The following is a 20,972-nucleotide window of genomic DNA, read 5'->3' on the forward strand; positions in this document are numbered from 1 at the left end:
AGTGGTGGTGGTTGTAGTAGTAGTGGTAATGATGACGATATGGTGGCGGTGGTTCCAGTAGTAGTAGTAGTGATGACGATGTGGTTGTGGTTGTTGTAGTAGTAGTGGTAATGATAATGATATGGTGATGGTGGTGGTTGTAGTAATGCGGCTATGTGGTCTTGTGGTATGACACTCGCTTTCGCATCGGAAGTTCCTGGGTTCGAACCTCGCTCGGCACATAGTTGAGTCCTTGGAAAAGGCTTTTTACTCACATTCTCTCACCGTACTCAGGTGTAAAATGAGTATCTGGCCGTTAACAGCGTTGTCTCTGTCCGAAAAAATTATAATATCGCCTAACAGGTGTCATGCCCCGTCCTATATGTTCAGTGTTGCTGTTGGCCGGGGACCCCTTGTAAAGCGCTTTGAGCACGTTTAGTGGATATTGCGCTAGATAAAAGCTCAATTGGTAGTGGTTGTGATGATGATGTGGTGGTGGTGATTGTAGTATTAGTGGTCGTGATGATGATGTGTTAGTGGTGGTTGTAGTAGTAGTGGTAATGATGACGATGTGGTTGTGGTGGTTGTAGTAGTAGTGGTCGTGATGATGATGTGTTAGTGGTGGTTGTAGTAGTAGTGGTAATGATGATGATGATGTGCTGCTGGTGGTGTAGTAGTAGTGGTAGTTATGTAGTAGTAGTGGTAATGATGACGATGTGGTTGTGGTGGTTGTAGTAGTAGTGGTAATGATGATGATGTGCTGCTGGTGGTGTAGTAGTAGTGGTAGTGATGATATTGTGGTGGTGGTTGTAGTAGTGGAGGTAGTGATAATGATCTAGTGGTGGTTGTTGCAGTTGTAGTGGTCGTGATGCTGATATGTGGTGGTGGTGGTTGTAATAGTGGTGGTAGTGATCTTTATAGTAGTAGTGGTAGTGATGATGATGGAGTGGTGGTGGTTTTAGTAGTGATGATGATGTGGTGGTGGTGTAGTAGTGATAATGATGTAGTGGTGGTGGTTGAAGTAGTTGTCGTAGTGATGAAGTGGTGATGGTGGTTGTAGTAGTAGTGACAATGGTGATGTGGTGGTTGGAAAACTCATAGATTATTATAATACATGATTACATACATTCTCTAACTTCATCTTTGGCAGTTTTATTGTGGCATAAATATACGCAACAGTTCTGAACCATTTTATTGCGGATTTTGATATTGTTGTTGTTTTTGTTGTGTCGTTATGTTGACATAGAGACCGAATGAATGGTAATGTTTACATTCCCAGCCCAAGACAAAATGGCGCTGAAGGCTTTCATTGATGGATGCTTTTTTTAGGCTCCGTAAGTATTCTCATTCGTTTAATTCTATGGCTTATACTAATCTCTTCATAAATATAACTTACCATTGTCGCGACTGTTAGAGGCCGAAATGATTGTCGTTTCTCCAATTTGGTATCGTCGAACATAAAGTGCTATGTTGTAAGTAGAGGATAATTGTTTTAGTATCATCATCATCATCATCATCATCATCATCATCATCATCATCATCATCATCATCATCATCTTCATCATCATCATCATCATTATCTTCGTCGTCGCCTTCATCATCATCATTATTTTCATTATTTTCAATCGGAAAGCGTCATTTAGCATTTCTTATGGGAATGGCGTTATCATTATACAAACATACACACACACACACACACATATATATATTATATATATATATATATATATATATATATATAGAGGAAGAGAGAGAGAGAAAAGAGAGAGAGGAAAGATATATTTATATATATATATATATATATATATATGTGTGTGTGTGTATTGTATATATTGTATATATATATATATATATAATATTATATATATATATATAAACAAAAACCACGAAATAAAATTACTCGACTTTAATTTTAAAGGAGTGGTAAATACATAAATAGAATACAAATACAAGTATTCAAATGATAATTACGAGGGCTGTCCCAGAAATAAGGTAAGTAAGCTCGTAACTCAGACAGTTGTGAATGGAATTGAATGAAACTTACAGTATAAACTTTGACATCATTTATTTACTTCACAAGATAGTCGCCGTTCCGATCGATGCATTTCCTCCATTGTGACAGGAAGGCAAATACCCCCTCCCTAAAAAAATTGACGTCAAGACATTACAGGAAATTCTCCACTTCTGAAATCAATTCATAGTCATCGTCAAACTTTTTTCCACCAAAGTGTCTTTTAAGGGGCCCAAACAGATGGAAATCTGACGGGGCCATATCTGGGCTATGATGAGGATGTGGTAAAACTTCCCACGCATTCCTTTGGAACCAGTGCTTTGTCATGTTTGCAGTATGGGGAGTGGCATTGTCGTGTTGAAAAATGACTCCTCTGCTGAGCCGACCGGGTCTCTTTCGTCGTACGCCTTTTTAAGATTGTTCAAAGTTTCACAGTATCTGGCAGCGTTTATGGTCTGACCTGGTTGCAGAAAATCAATCAAGAGAACACCTTTGGCATCCCAGGACATGGTGGCCATCAACTTTCTCGCTGAATGTTGCACTTTTAACTTTTTGGCCTATGGCGAAGAAGGACGTTTCCAGATCATCGAATCCTTTTTTGATTCTGGCGTGTTGTGGTGGTCATATGGTCAAGAAAACACATAGACTGGTCAGCAGGTCCAAGGTCTCCACCAAGTCCAACTCGCATTTCTTGCTCATGTCATGGACTCGTTGAAGGATGTTCTGTGACACTTCTGCACTCTGTGCCTGATGGTCTTTTGTCAGCTGTTTCGGGACCCACCGAGCGGAAACTTTCCTAAAGTCCAATTGCTTGATTATTCTTTCAACAGCAGATTTTGACATTTCAAGTCTAAGGGCAATTTCGCGAACATTCAGTCTCCTGCCTTCACGAATCAGGGTCTCAACACGTTGGACATTTTGTTGTGAATGGGCAGAAGGAGATCACCCTGCGCGTTGCTTATCATGCACATTTGATCGACTTTGTTGAAACTCATTTAACCAGAAAACTACTTGTTTGAAGCTCATCACAGATTCTCCATACACGCTTACCAATTGCAGCAAAAAACCTTATTACAGCTTGACCTTCTTCTTTGGACCACTCAGGTATGGGAGTAGGCATCTTTGTTTTTATGCAGATCAGAATCTTGTTCATCAATAGTGCCGAAACGTTCAGCACTGATGCACAACAAAATTATCTTTAATCTCCGGTTTACATATTTCGAATATCATCATTGGTTCAGGAGATATGGCTCTACTTACTTTATTTCTGGGATAGCCCTCGTATTAAATCTTACAGTTGTTTTTTTTTTTTTTTTTTTTTTTTTTTTTTTTTCTGTTCGTTTATGCAATCATCGGGGAGTGTTATATATATATATATATATATATATATATATATATATATATATATATATATATATATATTATGTATATATATATATATATATATATATATATATATATATATATATATATATATATATATATGAGAGAGAGAGAGAGAGAGAGAGAGAGAGAGAGAGAGGAGTAGGAAGATACATAGATACAGTGCCATTTATTAATAATTTACCAAAATCTCATTTTCGTTGTCTGTGGATTTAATCAGGTGCTGGCTGGCAAATTCAACTCTCTTGTTAGGTTGAAGTGGGGAGAGCTCCTCTGCTAAATGCGCTTTGGGACGCTGAAACAGGATATAAATTATAATAGATTGTATTTATTTAATACTGAATTTATTTCCAAGTCCCGATGGCTGAGTTGGGAGAGCACTTGCTTAACACACAACGGGACCGAGATCGATCACGGTACAGTTGAGGTTTTGTTGTTTTTTTCTGACCCCCCCCTACCCCCTTGCCCATCCAGCAGTGATTGGGTAGTTGGGTCTGTTAGATCTGGCGGAAAGTATTTTGCGATAGACTAGATCCTATCCAAAGGGTGGCAATCAATTGCTATTTGACAAAAGTATACTTTTCGACTACCTTAAACATTTTCTGTTCTTTCAATGCCCTGAAATGGCCTATATTATGCGTCACAAACGCCGTAAAATTCTTAAAAACAAAGAAAACAACCCTTGACATGGAATAATTGAAGTATACAAGGTTGTTTCGCTCTATATCAGTAGGGAAAATTACTTAAATGTTTGTGATAATCTAAAAGATTCGCTAATTTGTCTTTGGGAATTAATTTTGTAATTCTACCAAACAATACGTTAAACTAATATGTCTGTAACTTCTAGGCAATGTTCGCAAAATCCCACTCTTCTGGAACTTTAATTAACGTGTTAAATAAGTTTTTAAAAAGGGGGGGGGGGGTGGATTATTTATGTTGGAATTTCACCGAGGATAAAGATCACCCAGACCAAAGCATTTTGGTACACCTAGTATTAAAAAATGTCAATAACTTTATTATCCGACACAGAATTATCATGATTTAATTCCTATCTTCTTTATTGTCAACGAATGGGGTATAACCGTGGCCATCATTTACAAAAATACTAGGTATTATTGCTGTGACGCTTCTGTTTTTTTTTCCAATTATTATTATTGGTCGTGGTATTACAATGTTCTTTTTTTTTTTGGGGGGGGGGGATTATTAATGGTATCATTTTATGCTTTGGTTTCATTTACCTTTTTTTTCTCTTTCATGTATGTTTTCATCAAATTATATGGATTATTTGCGAAAGCCTAATATTAAATCAACGTTATTTTTGTTAGTCTTATTTTGACTATGGAACTGATACTTATCATAGCAGACCTGCCTACTTGAAATTGGATAATGTAATACGTCGTTTTCAGGGTAAATAACATCGTATACATTTTAACTACCCTTAAAAATCACCAGCTTGTCCTTATAATGCGTGGGGATAAATGTTTTTAACTCCTTTATGTGATAGCTCTGGCAACAGAATTTCGTTGTCAAGATATAATATTTAACTAAAAACATTTATTATATACAGCTCAGGATTTAGCCGTAGTTCTACGGGAATTTTCATAGTAGTGAGGTCTGTTGTGATGGATATCAAATTGTTTAAAAACGAGAAAAACTGATTGGAAACATAGTAATAGTGATGGTGATTGTGGTAGTGATAGTGGTAATGGTGGTGGTGGTAATGGTGATGATTGTGGTAGTAATGATGATGTAATATTATTATTGGTATTGTTATTATTATTATTGTCATTATTATTATTATTATTATTATTATTATTATTATTATTATTATTATTATTATTATTATTATTATTATTATTATTATTATTATTATTATTATTATTATTATTATTGTACGTATTGGTGGTTTTACGATTGTTGTATTTTTTGTGTGGTTATTAATGGTATCAGTTTATTTTTTGGTTCCATTTACCATTTTTTTTTTGTTCTCCACTTTCATTTATGTTGTCATCAAATTGTTGATTTAATGGCGAAAGCCTAAGATGAATAAACCTATTCGTGTTATATAAACCGGGATATACTCCGGCTCCATTCGGCCTGATGGCTCTGTTGGATTACTTTCATTTATTGCCCAGTGTTAAATACTTTGTTTAAGCAATCTTGGTAGGAGTGAAATGTTGTGTTGTTGTTGTTGTTGTTATTCTTATTATTACGTGACCCTCCTCTTCGAATTGTATTATGTCAGGTGAAGCGAAAGCCGAGTTATTTTTTTAAAGCGTTTAAATGATTAGAAATATGAAATTTTAAGTTCCTGAACACCATGAAGCTATATTTATTCTACTTAATAGAAACATATACATTTATCCAAAAAAATAAATATAACAGCTTCAAAAAAGAGCAAAATAAAAAAATGACGATACGGCTCGGGCTCAAATCTCTTCTTCAGCCAACAACAACACCCCCCCCCCCACCCATTTTTTGGGGTTCTTTTTTGTTGTTGTTTATTTTTGGTGTTTTTTAAAGCTATTATATTAATTTTGTTTATCACTTTTTACAATTAACAGCTTCTAGCAGCTTAGTATCACTTTGACTTAAATAAGTCTATCCGAAGTTTAACTATAAATTCCATTTACAATTTCAATATGGCTCTGATATAATACCTTTTGAAGATTTTGGGTCACATGTAGGTAATCATTATAGAAGAAAGTTAATAGATTTATTGTATTTCCATATTGTTTACAAAAAAAGAAAAACAAAACAAAATAAATTTAAAAAGAAAAGAGAAAAATATGATGTGAGGTATAATTGGACTTTGAAATAGACATCTAAATGCAAATGTTGCTACTTAATTAAGCTCGAAGAAATAAAGGATAATAATAAAATGGAATAGAAGCGTCAATTTAAATGGGACATAAAGTCTTTAATCTTTAGTTTCACACAAATTTCAGCCAAGAAAACTGTGAAAATATTATAGGAATAACGAATACAGATGTCTTGGTTATTAACTAAAGGCTATAAAGCCAATATAAGTCTAATACATACATGACATGAAAGTGTCATGTGGTTCAAAATTCACATCTAATTTACCTATTTAGTACATGTAGTATTCATATAGATAGAATGCGCTTGGCCAAGGAGTTCACAACATTGCCTTCCGGAAGTATAACGGACCAACACACAAAACTCTGTGTAACCATGAACTTTTATAGTCTGGCTAATACAGTTTAGTGAGAACAACTCACAAACGCGGATGGCAAAAACAATAACAAAGGCCTGAGTGACGTCATCTTCGAACTATCTATTCAGTGGGACCTCAATATAGCAGGACCGGATATAACAGGTACTCGGTTATAACAGGGTTTTTTTTTTGTGTGTGTTTTTTTAAAATCCCCATTTATGTTCTCTCATGGTCGTTTGTAAAATTCATCTTCTATAGCAGGGACTTTTAAGTAGAAAACGGTAAGGGCTGCCTGAAGCCGGTGATCGTAAAATACTAACGAAAGAGTGAAAATGGAAAGGCTTCGTATGGGAACAAAACAGACAATGGACGTTTCGGGTACAAACCCTTCGTCAGCACAACAATACACAAATAAACGTGGAAAACAAATAAAATATAATGAAAAATAACTTGTATCGTCTGTACTCAATGGTGGTTGCAGTATGAATGAAATGTTAGAAAAGTGAGTGGAGCAGGCACTTATGTTGGTAACAACAAGATATGAAGTGAGTAGAAAAGTGCCAGAAGACAATAGAGAATAAAAAATTTTTTCGCGGCGGTGGTGGGGTTTGAACCTGCGACCTTATTGGTACGACAACTCCGCCTGGCAGGTGAGAGCGTGGCTCTACCGTGTGAGCTATCCACGAACACAAAAATATTCGTTTCAAACCCAAAGAATGAAATGTTAGCGTGGCGTGGGTAGAGGATAGGGTGCCCCAGGGGGGTGATCTAATTGATAAGCAAAGGTCAGCGTCAGGGAACAGAACTTTCCAGACTATAATGGAAGATAAAAGACATATTGGAGTGTAGTAGTAGTAGTAGTAGTTAGTAGTAGTAGTAGTAGTAGTGTAGTAGTAGTAGTAGTAGTTGTAGTAGTAGTAGTAGTAGTAGTAGTAGTAGTAGTAGTAGTAGTAGTAGTAGAACGCTGTAGTGGAACAGTAGGGGGGGGGGTGGAGGGGGCGAGGTGAAAGGGTCACGGCGGAGGTGGGGGGGGGGGGGGGTTTGTTGGATGAGCGAAGGGCGAATCTTCGCGAAGGAACGATGCGATAGTAAAGTGGAATACACCAATAAATAGATAGATGGATAGGCAGATAGATAGGTAGATGGTCAGAAAAGAGGGGAGAGAGAGGAGAGAGAGAGAGAGAGAGAGAGAGAGAGAGAGAGAGAGAGAGAGAAGAGAGAGAGGAGAGAGAGAGAGAGAGAGAGAGAGAAATTAATAAAAGAAAAAAAATTAAAATAAAAATTTAAAAAAATAAAAAAAAATAAAAAATAAAAAAAGGGGGGGGGGGGGGGCGGGGGGGGGGGGGGGGGGGGGGGGGGGGTTGGTTTGAGGCGGACCGGGTAGAGAGGGGAATCAGAGAGAGAGAGAAGGGGGGGAGGGGAAAGAGGGAGGGGGGGGACAAAGAAAGAAGAAAGAAAGAAAGAAGAGGAGAGAGAAGAAGGAGAGAGAGAGAGAGAGAGAGGAGAGAGAAGAGAGAGAGAGAGAGAAGAAAGGGTGGAGGGGAGGTGAGAGAGGGCGAGTAAACAGCCGAGTGATAGCTGGGTCTATATGTATATTAAGGATGAAAAAGTGGATGATTGAAATGAGAGACTAGGAAGGTAGATGACTATGAATCGGTGGATAATCAGTAGATAGATAGCTAGCTAGCTAGCTAGCTAGCTAGATAGATAGATAGATAGATAGATAGATAGATAGATAGATAGATAGATAGTAGGTAGGTAGGTAGAGTTGTACTTTTAGTAGTATGAACAGTAGTAGTAGTAGTCGTAGTAGTAGTAGTGGTAGTAGTAGTAGTAGTAGTAGTAGTAGTAGTAGTAGTAGTATAGTAGTAGTAGTAGTAGTAGTAGCAGTAGTAGTAGTAGTAGTAGTAGCAGTAGTAGTAATAGTAGTAGTAGTAGTAGTAGTAGTAGTAGTAGTAGTAGTAGTAGTAGTAGTAGTAGTAGTAGTAGAAGTAGTAGTAGTAGTAGTAGTAGTAGTAGTAGTAGAAGTAGTAGAAGTAGTAGTAGTAGCAGCAGCAGTAGCTGTAGTGGCAGAAGTGAGAGCAGCAGTGGTGATGAATATGGGTGACGTTGACATCTAGTGGTGGTCAATCCTGGTGTTGAGTCCGCGTGGAGTCAGCGTTCCCAACAACTTGATCAGGTGAGTTTCCCTACGTCGACGGGCGGAAGTGTCCGAATGGCAAAAACTGAGCACACACACACGCACACACTGTACATCGCAGTGGTCTGGCAGATTGAAGTGTCTGGCCACTGCTGTGTCTGCACAGTTCGATATGTCACGCAAGTGCTGCACGAATCTGTCACCCAGCCTCTTTCCGGTCTCACCAACGTAAGCAATCCCACACAGGGAGCACGTAATCGCATAGACTAGATTACGGTCAGTGCAAGTAAACGGCCGCCTGATGTCCCAAATCTTGTCTGGAAAGCTGACTCTGTCATACTCCCACAGGTGCCCACAAGTCTTGCATCGGGGTCGCATACACGATCTGGCTTTAGGTCCATCCCTAGGTATGGGTTCCAGGCGGCTTCTGACAAGGAGATCCCTCAGGTTACGATCCCGTCGATATGCTACCAACGGGGGTTCTGAGAAAACTCTGTGGGTGTCTTCGCCCGCCTGGAGGATCCCATAGTTCTGCAATAGGATGTTCCTCACTTGATCGGCATGGGGGTGATGCGTGAGGACTAAAATGGGACGTTGTGTCTCCTGCTTCCTGGCATTGCGAGGCCTCATTGCTGCTTCTCTCGACACGAGGCTGGCTTTCCGGACAGCCTTAAGCAAAACCCTTTCGGGATATTCCCGTGACCTAAAAAAATCGAGCATGCGATCACGTTGAAGCGCAAATTCATCATCTTCCAGACAGAGTCTCCGCAAGCGGAGTATCTGACTGAATGGGATGGAGTCTTTGCACTTCACCGGATGGGATGACCGATAGAGCAGGTAGCTGTGACTGTCCGTTTCCTTGTAGTGTACAGTGGTCCGTACTCCCGTGCTGGTCAATACAGCCTTGATGTCCAAAAAGTTCACCTCAGAGGTTGAAATCTCATAAGTGTACTCTATGGACGGGTGGAAGGAGTCCATCGCTAGGATGAACCCTTTCAACTGGCTGTGGGTCAATGACGTAATGCCGAAACAGTCGTCAATGTACCTTTTGAACAGCTCGGGGGCAGGTCCACTGTACTGATGGAAGAAGGTTTCCTCAAGGTAGCCCATGAAGAGGTTAGCATAAGAGGGACCCATCTTGGTGCCCATCGCAACACCTGAGATCTGATGGAAAAATACATCATTGAACTCAAAAGTGTTGAGTGTGAGCACAAGTTCGGTGAGCCTCACAATGCTGTTGCTGGAAATCCCTGGTAATGGATGGCGGTCGACGAAATGCCTGATGGCACGCAGTCCGTCAGGATGCGGTATGGATGTGTACAGTGCCTTCACATCCATGGTGAAAATTAGCCGTGGACGTTCATCCTGGAATCGAATTTCGTCAATGACACCAAGAGCATGGTTAGTGTCCTTGATATACGATGGCAGGGTGGGAACTATACGTTGAAATACCGCATCGAGGAACTGCGATACCTTCTCAGTGGGGCACGAGATAGCCGACACAATCGGCCTTCCAGGTGGAGTGTCAGACAATTCCCGGATCTTGTGTATCTTAGGGAGCATGTAAAAACATGGATAACCTAGGTCGCTGGGGTCGTGTTTAAGGACCTCTGCTCTACTAGGTAATTCTCCCTGCGATATCAAAGACTGGATTGTCTGGTGGACTCTGGTGTTGTTAGCAAGTGTTGGGTCCGAAGTCACTTTCTCATAAAATATCTGGTCACTCAATTGCCTGTGGCCCTCAGCTCTATAGAGCTCAGCGTCCCAAACAACTACGGCCCCTCCTTTATCAGCCGCTTTGATCACTATATCACGACGTGATCTAAGTGATCGTACGGCAGCCCATTCAAGACGGGTGAGGTTAGACCTCTTGATAGGTGTGGGTCGTAGTGCCTCTATCTGTCTAAGACAAGTCTGGATAAACAGGTCGAGTGTAGGGGACTTGCCAGGACTAGGAGTCCAGTTTCTTTTACGTCGTGAGAAAGCGGCAAACGGATCACGGGTCACGGTCATAGTCATGGTCACGTTCATCATCTTTGAAGTGATACTTCAAGCGTAAAATACGCATGAAGCGACGTACATCCGACTCAATGCGGGACTGGTCGGACGTTCTTCGCAGTGGGATGAACTTGAGACCTTTCCTTAAGACCGATTCCTCTGCACTGCTCAACTGGATGGTCGGGGGGACAGAAACCACCAGCCGGTGGTTGTTGTGGTTCCTACTGGGGGGATAGCTCCAACATTATCCATCACGTGGGTGGGTTCGCTGGTGGGTGGGGTGAATTGATCGCTTCCAGACTGGTCCCCGGCTGTTGGAGGGACTCCCAAACCACCAATGGTGACTGGCTGGTTATGGGTGCCATTAAGAGCAGTGGGGCCAGAGGAAGGTTCAATGGGTGAATCCACCGATGGGAGTGTTGCCGAATGGGAAGGGAGGTTATCGTCAAGATGTGTAATTCTGTTAGGAAAGAGAGCATCTAATTTACTGGTTTTGACATAATTTAAGCATGCATGGTAATGTTGATTACATAAATGTATGAATAACCTAATGGCTTTGTAAAGTAAATGATTATGATAAGTACGATGCCTCAAGCATGTGGAGGATGTGTCGATGGTGTGTGTTAATTTGGATATCTGTTTGCGAAGGATGTCTGTAGTAAGTCTAAGTCGTAGACTTTTAAGTAGTGCCGCGCTGTTGGGACCGGTCCCACGGTCCTTTAGCTGAGAACCGGGGACCGGTCCCAAAGTGGTTAACCGTCGGCGGTCCTTACTTCTTATAACCTTTCAACGGTCCCAGCGATTTTCGCGCCGTACTACTGCCCAAGCGATTCTTTTGCCTATCTTCCACAAATCACCACCCATCCCACTTAATTAATCGCACCCACCCCCTTTGCTATACACTAAACGACACAGACGACCATCTCCCTCCACTCCGCAAACCACCCTTTCGTGTGTGAGATGGGGGGAACAGGAGGCGCACGCCTTGTACGATTCCATTATACGGGGTAAATTTCAAAATTTACTACACCATAATGATCGCGCGATCGCACAATGATCTATGATGAAGGCATGACCACTCTTCTCTAATGGGTTATTGTTTGAAATGAATGTGACTACTAAAGATGTGTGTGTGTGTGTGTGTGTGTGTGTGTTTGTGTGTGTTTCGAACCGAGCAAGTCCGATTTTTTGTCTTCTTTCACCACTCCTTTCTAGCCCATGGTTGTCATTTAAAATAATACAATAATATTAAAATTTCGTTTGGTGTTTTAACTAATCAAATAATATGAGTTTCACATATTATATCTTCCTTCCAAAATAACAGTTATAACGTCTGTATTTTTAAAAAGCCCAATAGAATATTTGGGGGCCCCAATAGCTCAGTTGATAGAGCACACTTTTTACGCAAAGGCCAGAGATCGATCCCGGGTACAGTCGAGCTTTTTTTTCTCTGAACTCCCTGTTTACTCAGCAGTGAATGGGTAGCTGGGTTTGTTAGATCGGACGAAAAGTACTTTGGGATAGACTAGCATCCTATCCAAAGGTAGAAATTAAATATTAAAAAAAAAATTAAAATCAAAAAATAAATTGAGCTTTTATATAGAGCAATATCAAAGCGCTTTACAATGGGTACCTGACTAATAGCAACACGTAACATGTAGAACGAGACATGACGCCTGTTAGGCAATGTTACAATTTTTTTTCCGACAGAGACAACACTGTTGACGACCAGGTACTCATTTTACACCTGATTACGGTGATAGGATGTGAGTAAAGAGTCTTTCAAGGACTCAACTAGGCGCAGAGCGAGGCTCGAACCCAGGACATTCCGATCCGAAAGCGAGTGTCATAACACAAGACCACATAGCCGCACAAAAATAGAAAAAAGGAATGGAGACGAAAAAAAAACAACAAAAAACAAAACAAAACAAATCAAAACACACTCTTCTCATACTTTTGGTCCAGCATGCCACAGACACAAAATATTAACAATCCCTTTTCCCTAACACTGACCTGACCCGCTCCATCAATCTTCGCACACACACACACACATACCCAGACGCACACACACACACACACACACATGCTTAATAGATAGTGTTATAGCACTATTTTCATGTTTTCAGGTAATAAGCCCTCTCCGCTCTCACATTCACTTAGCGGTTCTACAGCCATATACTGTAGGCACGATCCCATCGTTTGGCGGTCCCAACAATGCCTTGTGATTGGCCAATGTCGAAAAAGAACCGGTTCTTGGAACCGGTCCTTGCGGCTCTCATTTCCCAGGGAACGTAGAACCGGCGGTCCTAAACATGCTTGGGACCACTCCGCACTACTTTTAAGGTCCTAATCGGTTATATCAGCGCTGCCGAAACCCACTCAATATATCAAAATACAATGCATTACGCTCAGGTAAGCCTAAAACTAAAGGAAACTGAGTTAGCCTGGGGAAATAATAACAATGAAAATCAAAAGAAGGAAAGATATAAGTCAACCTCTCCGTTTTGGTGAGTTTTTTTTTTTTTTACCAAGTGACACTACATAATGATAGAAAATGTTGATTTAGGCCATTTGGGTTGGTTGTTTTCTTTGACATTCGGCTATATTAGGACTCGGTTATAACAGGCATTTTTGGCTCGTCCCAAAATCACTGTTACCAAGGTTCCACTGTCTGTGCAATAGATGTCAAATACAACTTACTGATAATATGATTCTATTGCCTATCAATGCCACCTATGGACTAAATGGGTAATTTAGATGTTAAATCTAGATATATTCAGTTTAGGTTTCTCAGCTGTAAAATAGTTTACACCTTACAATTATAAAAACATGATTATTCCTTAAGAGCCGATAGTGTCAAAGGACAATAACAATTGTTTGCAACAACTTTGGTAGGACGTTAGCTAATCTATTAACAGAAATGCAGCGGGACCAATGATACTTGCCATACGGTCTATTTGAATGTAGAAATTATGTGTGAGAATTTTTAAAGTAAAAAATACAGATGCAGCAACTGTGGCTCGGAAAGTAAGAACCAACAATGAATTTGAATTCAGGCGTCTGTTTAATTTACAAAAGCAAACAATGTGTTCCTTTTCAAACAAAACACGGTACTGGTCCAGAGTAAATCACACACTTTGCTATCCAAATTTCGTCAACAAAAGGGCAGAGATGCAAGGCTTGAAGTTTGAAGTTGAAACTGTGTGTATTCAATATAGCTTATTCCCCAATGTTCTGCCACAGCCAAAAGAGTGGATAATTTTTACCTAACGCATTGTTTCCATCTCACATGGCCGCAGAGGAACAGGAATAATCAATGTTCTGAGATGGCCTTCAAGGAGGATGTCACCATGTCAAGAACTTGACTTGTAGCAAAAGTGGCGCGAAATTCCTAACAGAACAAGCATTGACCTTATTATGACAATACACCGTCGATGTGTATCTATAATGCAAGTTTTTGTTTTGTTTGGGTGGGGGGTGGGTCACACCGCATTTTGATAAAACGTGAACACGGAATTCCACCAGGTCAGTCTGAAAATCTCCCTTAACATAGATGACTGTGTACGGCAATAATTTGTGTTTTATTCAAGGCAGACATGTTTGTCCTAGTTCGTACCAAATTTCAGCATAGTAACTTTTATTTTGGGTGTGACAGAACTTTTGAAACAAGGTATAACAGCCAATGAAAAACCGCTGTTTGTGGGGGTGCCGTTAATGACTTAGAAACACATTCAACGTCTCCTTCAACGGGAGAGACCTTTATCAATGGAGGCGTAATGAGGTTGAATATACGATTAATCACCACAATCTATGGTTGGAATACAATCAATTACATTTATGAGTTCAATGATTTATGCAGCAAATTCTGTAGGTTTAAAAAAAAACTGATTAAATAACAAAAAGTTTCTTCCAGATACAGGCACATCTCTTCACTAAGAGGAATACCTACACTCAAATGCTTTACAAATCATCGTATTCAAAACAAAAAATGTAAGAGTACATAACAGAGAGAGACGAATCAAATGGCAAAAAAAATGGCATCTCCCAAAAGTATAATTAAACATTTGACTGTTTCCCTCCCGGCTAAGATTCCTGCCAGGCCTAGGACAAACACGTCTCATTCCAAGACAAAAAAGTGTCCCCCCTCCCAAACCCCCTACTAGAACATTATTAAAAAAAAAAAGAACACATGGGATGTAGGAGCTGTCGGAAGGCCTCCCCACCCAAATAATCACTTTAGCGCTAGGTCATATTTTTTCGCCCATCTAAATGAAGGCGATACGCAATTCATCCATAAAATAGACGGTCTAGATACAAAAACAGAAAGGAATGGAACTTTTAATTTAATTTACTTATACAGATACTGTGGAAGTTTCTGAATTCCCCTTTGTTAACACGACGAATGAGGGTCCCAATTAATTGAAACTTTTATTCCATTTTATTATTATTTTTCCTTTGAGCTTCAATTTCAAGTATCAACATTTCCCTTAACATTCAAAATCAAATTAACAATACTGTATTCTCTTTTGTGTAAGTAAACCTTTGAGTTTGAGTAAACCCCATCTAATTCCGTTTTAGTTTTAGTTACTACTGTAGCTTGTCCATATTCCAAACATCTTACCCAAAAGCTGGTAAAAATGTTCTTGAAAATATTTGTTCTTCCCTCTTCCATTTTAAGCCAGTCAAATAACCCTTGAATATCTAAAAATGGAGGCAGGTCTAGTCACACGCATATTGATGACGTCAATACTAAAGTGTGTGTGTATTTATAAAAGTTATATTTCCGATAGCCCTACCTTCCATCATTCTGGGCAAAAGAAATGACAGTGACAGCAAATAGACCATGTGTTGTGGTTGCTCAATAGCTGACGTGTTTTTATTTGCAAGTCTGATAACCGAACGCAATCATGGGCTTAATCTAACATTGTTGTAATAGACAATGTTTTCCGTTGGTTTGAGAGTATTTATATTACAACAATGAGCCCATGATGAAGTGTGCTCATTTGAAGGTCTACTATCCGAACGAAATTATGGGCCTGATTTAACAATGTTCTAATGGAGAATACTTTGCGTTAGTTTGAGGGTTACAATTACAACAATGAGCCCAAAACGATTTGGGTTAGCAAACTCGTAAATACATTGGCCACTGACAATTTGGGTTATCAGAGCTGTTTATAAGTACATCTTTGTTATATTTATACGAACTTAATGCAGTTTTGTAAAGCTCATCTTACTGAATAAATTAAATGCCGTATGAATTTATTGCTTCGAGTTTGAGTTTGTTATAAATCAATTTTTGTGCTGGTTTAGTATGACATTTCGTGAATACTCTTGAAAATATGCTGTAAGGAGAGAATTATACCCAGTTAAGTTTTTTTTCTTCTTTCTATGCTGTCACAACTAAAAAACCCAAAACACTTGAGCTTTTATATGACGCCATATCCATTAAATGTCAAAGTGTTTTACAAAGAGTCCGTAGTCAATAGCAACACTTATAGGTAAGACAAGTCATGGCGAATGGAAGGCGCTATTACTAGAATTTCTTTCGACAGAGATATTTTACACCTGAGTCTAGTGAGAGAATGTGAGTAAAGAGAGTTTTTCCAAAGGCTCAACTTTGCACCGGCCAGAGCATTTCCTTTATAATTTCATAAAATTTATAACATGACATGATGATTCTCAAAACAATGACATCATTAAGATGAAGTACTAAAATTTGTCATTGTGCTTGGTTTCCCCATTTTATTGAGTAGGGCTAACGTCAGATACCCTTGCATAACAATTATAGGTCCTAGATGTACAAAATTTTGCTTGTATTAAAGCTGAGTGTGAAGAAAATTTGTGTCGATTTTGTCGTTAAGCAGGTTCTCGACCAAAGTCAATTGGCTGCCACCCAATGTCTCCTCTTGCTGGTGGAAAAGCCTGGCAACTTCTCCCCCAGTTTCAAGGATTCGATGTCCCCGCCCCCTCGAGGGATTGAATTTGTCCAAACTGACTTCCATCTGTTATAATATAACATATATATGCATATTATGCATCTCAGTCCGATGTCAGGGAATCTGCGCACAAGGGTTGCCGCGACTTATTTCGGCTGGAAACGGGGGCACTGCCTATTATGCGCTGGAGAGGGGTATCCGCATTGAGGGTTGGTTTGCAATGGTACACGAGTGCTGTACGGAATTTGCTGATTGGGTCGATCATCATAACATAGTAGTGTGAGCACCCGTGGAAGCTGCTGTGATCCAGAAATAAAAATGCAGGAAAACATAGGCTGATTTTGAGGTATTTTCATTTTTATAGAGGTATAAGTTATAAGCAGTCAAGGCACTTTTGATACTTAAATATGTTGCACCAACGTAATATGCATTCACATGCCTAATAATTATTTTTTAGGTTGTAATCTATATAACAAATGCCAAAAAAAACAGACTATAACAAAGTTTTAGTATAAAGACACCCATCTCAATAGCCTTTTCCCCCCACAAACAGATTTCGGTGGATTTTTGATTATCAGCATAAAGTGTGCAACCAAATATGTTAAATTTAACTTGGTACTGATTTGTTGCTAGTTACCCTATTTTTTTACCTTAAATCTATGGATTAATTTGATAATAATAATAATAATAATAATAATAATAATAATAATAATAATAATAATAATAATAATAATAATAATAATAATAATAATAATAATAATAATAATAATAATAATAAAATATACTGCACACATATATCACCAACATCTAATGTAATATGAGCTCGAGGCGCTTAAAAAAAAAAGATAAATATTAATATATATTATAATTAAACACTTACTACAGGTATTAGATACAGACCTATACACATTCAATATTTAAAATGCTATCAACATAGGAATACATTGAGAAAAAACAATTCAAGCAAAGAAATGTTTTCTAAAGTAATATGTCATTAGCTTGCTTTTGAATGCCACCAGGGATTCAGAATTTCTAATCTCAAAAGATAATTTATTCGAATCGGAGGGGCCAGATGATGAAAACGCTCTTTTACCTGCATTTAATTTGTTCTGGAGAGTGCGTAACAAGAGCAGATCTGGGGATGACTGTAGGTTACGAAAAGGGGATTTCAATTCAATGAGTTCATTAAGGTAATTTGGAGCAGATCCATGGAGGCACTAAAAAGCCAGTGTTGCTACTTTGTAGTCACTCCTAAAAACTATGGGCAGCCAGTGCAGCTCTAAAAGAAGAGGAATCACCTCATGCGACTTCTTTTTTCCTAAAACTTATCTAGCTGCAGTGTTCTGATTGACTTGCATTGTTTTTAATTTTTCTTTGATATACCGGACAAAATTGAATTGCAGTAGTCAAGTTTCAAAAATATTAATGAAAATATCAGTTTTTGACATATTTCTTTTGATATAAATTTCCAAATGTTACTAATTTTATTAAACTTAAATTCAAATAAATAACAATGGGAAATTGAATGTAAGCTTCAATCTAATTACGAAAACAAATAGAATGGACGTTTCAAATAATAGCTTCTTTTTCAGAGAGCTGACCTGGCATCCCACTGTAAGATTGCTCAAGCAACACTCCAAGATTTTTTATCTGGTTAACGAAATTTATAGAGCATCCATTTACATTCATTCGCCTTTCATGCCGACATATAGCGCATTAAGACAGGGGGTCATTAATGTATCTAAATACAGTTAAATTACAAAGAATCCTGTGCAAAATTATTGAATATTGTGGCCATTTGCATGTATATGTTTGTTTTTAGGTGTTGAACAGTGCTTTCAAAACTATTTAAGTTATTTAAGCGCCCATTTCTAGCTTTTATCAAAAAATTTTATCGGATAGGCCCTGGCTGCTCTAACATGCTAATATAATACATTTTATAAAACCATAATAGTTACTGTTTTTTATTTTAAATGTTTTTTACAATTTCTGCAGGAGTTCACATTCCTGCAGATACTTTAGAATTGTAAGCGGATCGACTGACTGGAATAGAGACTTCAAGTCCCTGGTTTCATAATGTCAAGACCTCACCTGTCTGTGTACACTTTATTAAAATATGTCGAACTCTGAGGTCATAGTTACAGCTTCAGAAGGGAGGCTTTTCATCCCACTCTAGAAGGAAATGGTGAGTGAGGGCTGTATGTCCAATCCTGAGTCGAGTTATTCTGACTTCGTCTCTTCTTTTTAGCCCTGAGTTGGGTCTGGGACTGAGGTCAGTTTTGATTTGTTTCAATTTGTTTTGTACGTCTCAATTCCAGTTGATCCGCTTCTTCGTTCCCCTGGATACCCATGTGGCTAGGTACACAGAGAAAACAGACTTCCTTCTTTTTACTGTACAATTTGTTTGCCCCATCCAAGATACTTGTGATTCTTGGATTGGTGCAATAAAAATTTGAAAGCCCTTTGAGTAAAGACGAGTCAGACAAGATTATGAATTTGTTTTTATTCAATCTCTCAGTCAAACGGAGAACTTTTAGGATTGCTCTCGATTCCGCTGTAAAGATCGAAACATTCTGATCCAGGTGAAGTAATCCGGTGCCTTCCGATGAGTGATAGACAACCCTACTGCATCTACACTCTTTGACCCATCTGCGACGATGTGTGTGTGTGTAGTTCATGTATGTTTGTAATATTGCTTTAAGTGTCTGTTTGTATATCTGTGGGTCTGTTTGTGATTTTTCAAGTTTAGTTAAATCCAAGTTTGTTTGGTCTATATATAGACCATGGTGGTGTTATTGCTTGAACATATGGATGGATCCTTTCTAAACTGATGTTCATGTCTGCAATGTCTTGTTCTACTCTATAACCTAATGGTGATGTTTGTTTTGAGTGTTTATGAAATTGTACTTTGAGTGCCCTATCCGTGCAGTGTACGTGTTTGTGTGCTGGGTTGTCGTGTAGCGATGTAACATACTGGAGAGAGCCAAATTTTAACTCCTGAAATGCAGAGGTGGCTCATCTGCCTCAGCATAAAGGCTTACCACTGAAGAAGTGCGGAAAGCCCTAAGTGCCAAACGTAGCCCTTGGTGATAAATAGGGTCCAGCATGCTGTAGGATGGTTTTGCAGAGCCGTATATGAAAGATGTGTAGTCCAATTTTGATCAAATAAGAGTTAGGAAAATCTTTAAAAGAGTGTTAATGTCCAAACCCCATTCCATGCTCGACAGAACTCTCATTTCTTTCATGCATCCCAGTCTGAGATCTTTGAAATGGGCAAGGCCTATTAAAGATCACACTCAGGAATCAGGCTTGGTCCTTTACCTCAATTCTAGAATTGTTGAGATACAGGCTGTCTGATGCAGGTGTGTTTTCGGCAGAAGTGGACAGCTACCGATTTTGATGGGGAGAAGGAGAAACCATTGAGATTTTGCGTAAGTCGCAATCAAGGAAAAGCTGATAAGGATATCAAGAAAAGGATTGAAAAGGCATGGACAGCATTCAACAAATTGTCCAAAATTTGGCATAGAATCATTCCTTCCCTTACCGACCATTTCCCCAACTATCCAAATAGACAACTCTCTGAAGTTTTTGTTTTGTTACGTCTTTAATTGATTGACTCTAGATGATAACCTGATTACATCATCTATGAAGACTGCTTCCACCGTTACAGACTGTCAAAATAGCAAGTTGTAGCGAAAACTTAATCAAATTGACAACTTTTGTTCAGGTAATATGAAAATGTTTCTTGTCTTACGGGTTGCACATCTTCCGTCCTGATTGACAAATAAGCCAAAAGCAATTCTGCTAACTGTAGAAATACATTGAGTGGCTTAAAACTGCCTCCTGGGATCTAAATTTAGGCATTACTTGTGTCAAATCGGAGCGGGATCTCCATTGTGCCCTGAAAACAAGTTGGTTGGTGAGGGAAGGGCATTTTCGCATTCCCTTTCATTACCGACCAAACACTTTAAATGGGTCTAAAAACCCGACCAAACACCTTAAAACGTTTTGTGTTGCTTTTTGTTTTTTTCATTTCCTAGACCTAGATGTGTAAATAGTTGCCAAACAGTTTGTCGTTTAACAGTGGTTGCTAATAAGAAGGTAGAAAAAGAGGCCACAAAGAAAACTGAGAAGGAAAGGAAATGTCAGGAGAGGGGAACAAATAAGGCAGAGAGATTGGCACTGAAGCAGACAGGGAGAGGGAAGGGCAAAAAGAGAAGACAGAAATCATCCTCGGCGAAACTAGTCAGAGACTCATACAGACGATGGACGATGATTCATAATGTTCATAAGATTGCTTCAGCAATAGAGAATACAATAGTTGGATCAGTTGCAGCCGGTGCAAAC

At 39.0% G+C, this 20,972-nt stretch overlaps 1 protein-coding gene across 1 annotated transcript in view; it reads right to left on the reverse strand.

The window, feature by feature from the left end:
• The window catches only part of LOC144969689 (ribosomal protein S6 kinase beta-2-like), a 49,018-nt gene extending 33,617 nt beyond the window's left edge, over window positions 1-15,401 (reverse strand). The window contains exons 1-3 of the mRNA XM_078908840.1: window positions 15,311-15,401; window positions 3,558-3,668; window positions 1,376-1,444 (exon numbers count right to left, since the gene is read on the reverse strand). Of these exons, the coding sequence (XP_078764966.1) occupies window positions 1,376-1,444; window positions 3,558-3,668; window positions 15,311-15,361 (231 nt within the window). The 5' untranslated portion in view covers window positions 15,362-15,401. The remainder of the gene's footprint in view (window positions 1-1,375; window positions 1,445-3,557; window positions 3,669-15,310) is intronic.
• Window positions 15,402-20,972: the final 5,571 nt, after the last annotated feature.

This window comes from Berghia stephanieae, chromosome 3, assembly GCF_034508935.2.
Source record: "Berghia stephanieae isolate SIO BIC M18660-M18661 chromosome 3, UCSD_Bste_1.3, whole genome shotgun sequence".
NCBI lineage: Eukaryota > Metazoa > Mollusca > Gastropoda > Nudibranchia > Aeolidiidae > Berghia > Berghia stephanieae.